At 44.7% G+C, this 8,847-nt stretch overlaps 1 protein-coding gene across 1 annotated transcript; it reads left to right on the top strand.

Annotated features, from left to right (window-relative positions):
* The first annotated feature begins 219 nt into the window (after positions 1 to 219).
* On the top strand, positions 220 to 1,657 carry LOC128837866 (uncharacterized). The gene is made up of 2 exons (XM_054029503.1): positions 220 to 611; positions 1,088 to 1,657. Exons 1-2 carry the CDS (start codon positions 398 to 400, stop codon positions 1,561 to 1,563), a joined length of 690 nt encoding a protein of 229 aa, XP_053885478.1. The 5' UTR covers positions 220 to 397; the 3' UTR covers positions 1,564 to 1,657.
* Positions 1,658 to 8,847: the final 7,190 nt, after the last annotated feature.

The following is an 8,847-nucleotide window of genomic DNA, read 5'->3' as shown; positions in this document are numbered from 1 at the left end:
ACAGCCAGGATCTCTTCATCACCCTTACAGAGATCCCCTACGAAGCGTTCCCAGCCGTTACCCCGGACACAGAATCTGGGGAAGGATCAGCCAGTAAGTGTTGTAAACATCTAAACATTTATTTTTAACAGAACAGGAATATTAACAATTAAAAGAATGGGTTGTTCATGATTACTTTGCCCTAGGCACTTAACGGTTCAGTCATGGGCAGTGCAAGTTTTGAAAAAAAATCTAGCAATGTCCAGTTTTCCGTGATTGTCCTGCCCAAGCCGCTCTACTGTTTAGTCCCTGCTACTGCAGCTAGAGTAAAATGCGGTCTATATGTGCAGGGATAGAGCAGTAATCCTCCCGGGACATCTCGATGAAGCTCTCCTGGAGGTAATTGGAAAGCCGTTGCATGAGGTTCCTGGGGAGAGCGGCCTTATTGGGTCCTCCGAAGTACGAGACGTTGCCGCGCCACGAGACTATCAAGTACTCGGGAATCATTGCTCTGCACAGCAGGGCGGCATACGGCCCTGGTCTTTGGAGGCTTTCCCGGAGCATTCTCTCTCTCTCGCTGTCAGAGATCCTCATCAGGGTGATGTCGCCCATGGTGACCTGCTTTGAATTAGGTAGGGGAATGTTAGTGTTGGGACTGCTTGCTCGTTCCTTTACAGAACTGTAACCGCTGGTTTGCAGCCACGCGGTGAAGGCGGGAGAGGGGCTGCCGAAAGGGATCGTTCCTGGGGACAGCTGCGAGGGGGTGGGACAGGGGCAGAGTTCCCGCTTGCCGGATTGCTGGCAGCAGGGACTGACATTGCTTTAAATGTGAAATGAGGCCAGTGGTAATATAAAAGTTTTAAACTGCCACAAGTCTACGGCTTACCATGTCTACCTGCAACAGAAATTCTGTTGTGCTGCCCCGCTTCTCAAATGTGCTGTGGAAGACCCCAGGCACTGAATGCGAAGGCCGAGAATTCGACCTTGTGCTGAGTGCGCATGTGATAGGTGCTGTGCATGGTCTTGTTCACAGAGAAAGACTATGTTCTTTGTTCACAACTACATTTATCTTTCTGAGGAATTCACTCCCTTTTTCCCATTCCCACAGCCACATCTGCGACTGTCTCACAACATAGCCTGGCATCACACTCCCAGAGGCTAGCGAAGATTAGGCATAGGAAGAAGAGGACACGGGAGGACATGTTCTCTGAACTTATGGCCTGTTCCCAAGCCCAGGCAGCACAGCAGACCCAGTGGCGGGAGAAATTGACCCAAATGCAGCAAGCAAACATGGATCGGGAGGAGAGGTGGCGGCAGGAAGACCAGCAGGCGACTCAAACGCTGCTTGGACTACTGAGGGAGCAAACAGACACGCTCCGGCGCCTTGTGGATGTTCTGCAGGAACGGAGGCAGGAGGACAGAGCCCCGCTGCAGTCCATCTCTAACCGCCCTCCCCCGCCACCAAGTCCCATACCCATCTCACCCAAAGTGCGAAGAAGGAGAGGCGGCAGAGTCCCTGCTAACTCTCACTCCACCCCTGCAGAGAGCTCTAGTAGCAGAAGGCTCTCATTCCCCAAAACTTGAAAAGTTCTTTCCTTCCCGCCTGACACAAGCCCCCGTCCAAGTTTCACCTCCCACTTCCATGTGTAGTTGATAATAAAAAATACGTTTCTGTTAACTACTGTTTCAATCATGTTCTTTTGGAGGAGGAGGGGAAAGGGGGTTGGTAATTGGACAGGACAGTCACCTTTGGCAGGGTACATAGGCGGGGGCAGGCACAGCAGCAGGGCACATACACAGTGCAGTGATGCAGTGACTAGTTACCCTGGTTAGTCTGGGAGGTTGTTTTCATGTTATGTGGTGGGGGGTGTGTTGCTCTGTGACTTTGTGGCGGGGGAGGGCAGTTACAGATCTTAAGCGGCGGTCCTTATGCAGATCACAGAGCCACGCAGCAGGGGATCTGTAACCGTCCTCCCCCTGCCACAAAGTCACATAGCCCCCCCATACACACAGTCCCGATCAGGAGGGGTGACAGGCTCCGTTGAAACAACCATCCCACCGCAGCGGAGCCTGTCAATCCTTGAGTTTAGAAGCTTCATTCGCATCACTACACTACACCCGCTCCGCACCACAGTCTGCGTCCCAGTTTTAAAAAATTCCCGCGAAAACAGTATTAAAGAAAACGGTGTGCATTAACAAAGTAGAACTATTTTTATTTCGAAACGTGTGTTGGAAGGGGGTGAAGGGGGTATGTAACTGGAGAGGTTAGTCAACATTAACTGGGTAAAGAAACGGGGGCAGGTTCAGCTTCTCTGTACACAAACTTAAAAGTCACAGGTTACCCTGCTCACTCAGGAACCTAGCTTTCAAAGCCTCCCGGATGCACAGCGCTTCCCGCTGTTCTCTTCTAATCGCCCGGCTGTCTGGCTGTGCGTAATCAGCAGCCAGGCTATTTTCCTCAACCTCCCACCCCGCCATAAAGGGCTCCCCCTTGCTCTCACAGAGATTGTGGAGCACACAGCAACCTGCTATAACAATGGGGATATTGGTTTCGCTGAGATCACAGCGAGTCAGTAAGCTTCTCCATCTCCCCTTGAGACGGCCAAAAGCACACTCCACCACCATTCTGCACTTGCTCAGCCGGTAGTTGAAGAGTTCTTTTTCAGTGTTCAGGGCGCCAGTATAGGGCTTCATGAGCCAGGGCATTAGCGGGTAGGCTGGGTCCCCGAGGATGACTATAGGCATCTCCACATCCCCAACAGTTATTTTGTGGTCCGGGAAGTAAATACCTTGTTGCAGCCGTCTAAACAGACCAGAGTTCCTAAAAACACGAGCGTCATGAACCTTGCCCGGCCATCCCACGTAGATGTTGGTAAAACGTCCCCTGTGGTCCACCAGTGCTTGCAGCACCATGGAAAAATAGCCCTTTCGGTTAATGTACTGGGTGGCCTGGTGGTCCGGTGCCAGGATAGGGATGTGAGTTCCATCTATGGCCCCACCGCAGTTTGGGAATCCCATCGCTGCGAAGCCATCTATGATCGCCTCCACGTTTCCCAGGGTCACTACCTTTGGCAGCAGTACATCAACGATTGCCTTGGCTACTTGCATCCCAACAACCCCCACGGTAGATTTGCCCACCCCAAACTGGTTCGCGACTGACCGGTAGCTGTCTGGCGTTGCAAGCTTCCAGAGGGCTATGGCCACTTGCTTCTGTACACTCAGTGCAGCTCGCAACCGGGTGTCATTGCGCTTCAGGGCAGGAGACAGCAACTCACAAAGTTCCAGGAAAGTTCCCTTCCGCATGCGAAAGTTTCGCAGCCACTGGGATTCATCCCAGACCTGCAGCACTATGCGGTCCCACCACTCAGTGCTTGTTTCCCGTGCCCAGAATCGCCGTTCCACAGCATCAACATGACCCATTGCCATCATGATGTCCTCGGCGCTGGGTCCCCTGCTTTCTGGGAGGTCTGTGCTACTCTCAGACTTCAGGACATCACCGCGGTAACGTAGCCTCCTCGCCTGACTTTTCTGCATCTGCCTCAGGGAAACCTGTATGATAAGCTGCGAGGCGTTGAGAGCGGCCACAACTGCAGCGATGGTCGCAGCGTGCTCCATGCTCGCAGTGCTGTGGCATCCGCGCTGTCAATGACTGGAAAAGTGCGCGAACTGATTTCCCGCCGGCGCTTTCAGGGAGGGAGGGCGGGAGTGATGGATGGATGACGACAGTTACCCAAAAGCACCCTCGACACATTTTCTTACCCAGAAGGCATTGCCGGCTACACCCAGAATTCCAATGGGCAGAGGGGACTGCGGGAACTGTGGGATAGCTGACCACAGTGCACCGCTTCGAATGTCGACGCTTTCACCGTTAGTGTGGACTCACAAAGTCGAATTACTGTCCTTAGTGTGGACACAGACGTTCGACTTTGCAATATCGATTCCAAAAATTTGATGCAAGTAAATTCGAACTACTCTCGTAGTGTAGACAAGGCCTTAGCTGTGTATGTTTATAATGTACATTCCTCAGTACCCTCATCCAAATGAGGGATGTTGCTGTCTTATGGAGGAGTCCCCAATTGAAAACTGGATTCCTGATGTGTATTTCTTATGTGAGTTTGGTATAACAGAGTCTCTGATGTTAACAGCATTTAATTGACTGACCCAAGACACTTTAACAGCATGTTTCTCAAACTTTATCAGTGCTGAGTACATTGTAATACAGAAATTATCTTCTGGAGCACCTTCCGTCTCCCTCACAATCATATAATATCTCTGTGGCAACTACAACAACTACAGACATGGAAAGTAATATTAGGAAATAATTTAATGTATTGTAATTGCCTTTCAACAAAATGTAGCCTCCGGAAATAATAAGGAGCAGCCAGCACCATGTGACCAGCCAACTCTCTGGGAACCACCAATAAGTGCTCCACAGGACCGCTTGTGATCTATGGACCACAATTTGAATAGCTCTGCCTTAACTTATATAGTATTTCATTTTCCATATACGGCTTTTATTATCCCTTTTGGAGGATAGTTTGTTATCTTCATGTCCTAAGTATGTCTCAGAACACTTTGTACAGTTACTATGATGTCTCAGGAACGGCAGCAGCTGGTCATTAGGTTCTAGACTACACAAGAGCTGAGCTGGAAAAAAATTCTTAGGTTCCAAGAAATGTCTATACTGGTTCAGACCCATTGTCCATCTAATCCAGGGGTTGGCAACCTTTCGGAAGCGGTGTGCCGAGTCTTCATTTATTCACTCTAATTTAAGATTTTGCGTGCCAGTAATACATTTTAACATTTTTAGAAGGTCTCTTTCTATAACTCTATAATATATAACTAAACTATTGTTGTATGTAAAGTAAATAAGATTTTTAAAATGTTTAAGAAGCTGCATTTAAAATTAAATTAAAATGCAGAGCCCCCCCGGATTGGTGGCCAGGACCCAGGCAAGTGAGTGCCACTGAAAATCAGCTCATGTGCCGTCTTCGGCACGCATGCCATAGGTTGCCTACCCCTGATCTAATCTATAGTTCTGTCTCTGACAGTGGCTGATACTGGCTGCTTCAGAGGAAAGTGCAAAAAACACAAAAGTGGACAATTATGGAATAACCTGCCTATTAAGAAAATTTCTTCCTCACCTCTGTTGGTGAATTTGTCCCTGGTATAGCATATTCCGCTTTTTGTTGAATAATTCGGTTTTTTATTGTAGTTTCAATCAATCTATCTGAATTTTGGAGGAAGAATCAGGACAGTTTCCATCTTTACTAATGTACATCTCCAGTCCAACTTCCTGTATGGTTAGCCCTATTCCTTTATTCTCACAGCATTAATTCTGCTCTTGGGCACATATTGGATGAAATAGTGGCATAAACTTCACTTACAAATATTTGTTTGACATACTTTGTGATCTGATAAAAATAAACTACATCCTGGCTCCACTGAAATCAATGGCAAAATTCCACTTGCCTTCAGTGAGGCCAGGAGTTCAATCCTTCATGTTTTGTTCTATCTTCAGATTTACCAGGTAATTTCTGCCTCTGAGATTTGATAACAGCAAAATCCTATGAAATGAATTAAAACACACATTATTGGAGTTAATATAATTTGAATTTATTTCCAAAAGAGTCAGATATTTGGATTATGAAGAAGAAGAACAATCAGACAGATTGATGCAATCAAGACCTCTGAGAAGTGTATATGTATTTAGGGAACTTTACATCAAAGTACAGGATAAACAGGAGAACTTCAGTCTAACATTTCTTTCTAAAGGCAGATACTTGGTAACCGAAGACTGTAATATGGGAGGCACATTCTCATTTCCTGGAACCAGCTATCAAAAACATTCTTTATGCAGCAACGAGAAGAACAAATTGGCTAAAAATCTTGTTGAAACGGGGAGAAAGACCACATGGATTTAAGGCTAGCTTTCTTTCCAACACATAGTTACTGCCATCTCCGACTCCACCTCTGTACAAATAACATTATAGTTACAGCTGATACCTGCATATCCTCGGCCTTCTATAGCCATTAGAGGCCATGGGAATGTTTACCAGAGTAGTGTAAAGGTGCCCTGCGTAAATGAGAACAAAGCACAGAAAATTTTAGGCACAAGAAACAACCTTCTAGCTCAATATACAGATAAAGGCTTGCTAGCCTTTTCAAAATGTGCCCTTACTTCCTCTACCTTCCTGCATTTTTATCGTACCCTACTATCCTCTCCTTTTCTGGAAACAAATATAAGTGTCTCATGGACTCATTTGTACTCTGTACTTGCTGGCAAATTATTCCTTAAGGTTGTTTACCTATGCATAAAGCAGCTGTACCTCAGTTCCCCATTTAATCCATTTTGTCAGTCATTTTCCTGAGTTTTAGAAGAACCAATGTTTAAAAAAAAGTTTCTCTTGACTTTGCCAGTCCCTGGAAACTTTTATTCTGTCACCTCAAGGCCATCTCTTTATCAGTAAGAATAAGCCCAAATCTTTACTCTTGAATCATGAATTAGACTCTTCAGCGTTGCCCTTCTCCGTATCCAAAGACAATAATATATTTCCAGTGGTATTGTAACTGCATGGAATATCCCAATGGCATCTTGCAAGCGCCTCACAAAGTAAATGGCCAATCCAAAACCCTTTGAAGTCAATGGAAAGGCCCTAAATTTCCAATCCTGCAAATTGAAGCTCCCTGAGTGGACCGTTACACAGGTACAGAGTTTTGTTTACTTTAGTGGAACTCTGCATAGTAAAGGTAGATCAAGTGGATCATTTTGCACATTTGAGACCTAGCATAGTATGATTTGGGGTGGGAGTGGGCAGCTGCGCCACTGTAGTGCTTAGTGAAGACTCTACTTATGCCAACTCCATGGGAGGTGGTAGCTATGTCAACAGGAGAAGCCACCGGGAGTTAGGTCAGTATACATCACTCAGGACTGTGGAGTTATACCGACATAAATTTGTAGTGTAGGCTAATCTGCTAATCTGCAAATCCTTTTCCTGATCAAAATGCTGGATTATTCTTTTATTTAGCTCATATTCTCCTGACTTGATCTATGCTCACAGACTAGTATTTTTGCAATTTCATGCATTGAAATGTGTTTGTCATCTGCTGGCCCAATCATTAAACAATTCTGATCACTTTGAATCTGGCTGTAATGCTCCTCCTTATTTACTTTACTTCTAGTCTCTTTGTGACACCTGCAGAATTGGGGAACTCATATTTAGTGTCATTGCCCATATCATTTTATATGTTAACAACAATAAATATCCTAAAAGTGACCCCTGGGCTGGATGGGGTGAAATTTTCAAAAGCGCTGGGAGCAGCCTCTGTTTGGTAGGTGCAATTGACACCTGTACAATTTGTGTTCACCTTGTGCCACAAAATCAATTGCAGGCGAGAAATCAGAGAATTTGTGCCCCTAACTATCTGACTTGAACCCACAATTGAAATGGCTGTGCAATTTTTGCAAGTACAAATTACAACCACAAAAGTGGAGGGTAGGCTTCAGCTCATTTGGAAATGTATCTCCATGATCTCTTTCCAGTGTTAAAACTATTCATCCATGGTTACTCTTTAACTCTCTTAAGCCTTCCGGTCTCCCCATTTTACGTCTTATTCTATGTCTCTTTACCTCAGTCACATCTGATCCTCTCTGAATCACTCACTTTTGTAGATGAACCCATTATGGATCAACACCATCAGTTAGAGAAATGCCTTTGAAAAAGTAGTGTCTTGATGCATTTCATTTGTCTAGCCATTGCTACATCATATAGGCTATGGCTACACTATAGCTTAAGTCAACATAAGTTATGTTGCTCAGGGGTGTGTATTAGTCACCCTTGAGCGACATAACTGACTTAAGCGCTGGTGTGGATAGTGCTATGTTGGCGGGAGAGCTTCTCTGCTCACAGGGACTAGGATAATTAAGCTGATGGGAGAGCTCTCTCCTGTTGGCTTAGAGTGGCAGCATTGGAGCAGCTGTGCTGCTGTAATCTCTCTATTGTAGCCATCGCCATAGGGTGGGGTTTAATTGTGATCTAAAGTTTGGGGTTGCATGTAGTTGTGAATCTTGTAAAACTTTATACACATCCGCTCATTTCACAAGAAAAACAGGCATATGAACATGTATATTTGTGATCAGAAAGTTAACGTGAGTCACATGCATCATGAGCCCCTTAAGAATGGATTCAGTACACATTAAAAGAGAGTTTTTACAGACAAAATTCACAACCTATTCCCCAAAACTGACATTCTTCATTCAAAATGTAATGGTACCATATTGTGTATTTAAAAATATAACATGCAAATGTTGTATCCTTCTCAAACAAAAGATAAAATTAATGAAAAATCAGTTATTAAATTGGTTTTGCCTCTTATTAAAAATGAAGTTCTAATCTGAAAAAAGACATTAAAAATGGCACCTTTTTATTTAGTTTATCTGCTGCGTGTGTGTATCTGAATCATATCAGCTTCTGTTCAGCCCAATCCTTCATTTTCCTAATACATCGGGGCTTACCACTGTACAACATGCAAGAAAATTCTTACACACTGTAGTAAACCCCAATTCTACTCTGTAACCTGGACAGAAAAGAAAAACGACTTATGCAAATATACATTATGGCTATGGAAGGGCTAGAGAAGGATTTCTCAAGCAGGATATTCATTTGATATAAAGACCTATCTCATTTTATTAATACTCGTTTGGCATAAGTACTTTCACTCATTCATGTCTTTGCAGTTGTGAATAACAGAACAACCTCAAACTCATGTAGGTATAACCTTTGTACCTCACCATTTCATTCTGTAGTCTCTCTTTCTTATAACTATATCTACTATATACTTTCTACATTTGTCTAGCTAAACTTACTA

The sequence above is a fragment of the Malaclemys terrapin genome, chromosome 5 (assembly GCF_027887155.1).
Source record: "Malaclemys terrapin pileata isolate rMalTer1 chromosome 5, rMalTer1.hap1, whole genome shotgun sequence".
Lineage (NCBI taxonomy): Eukaryota > Metazoa > Chordata > Testudines > Emydidae > Malaclemys > Malaclemys terrapin.
The sequence above is the reverse complement of the archived record's forward strand: the minus strand, read 5'-3'. Positions and strand labels throughout refer to the sequence as shown.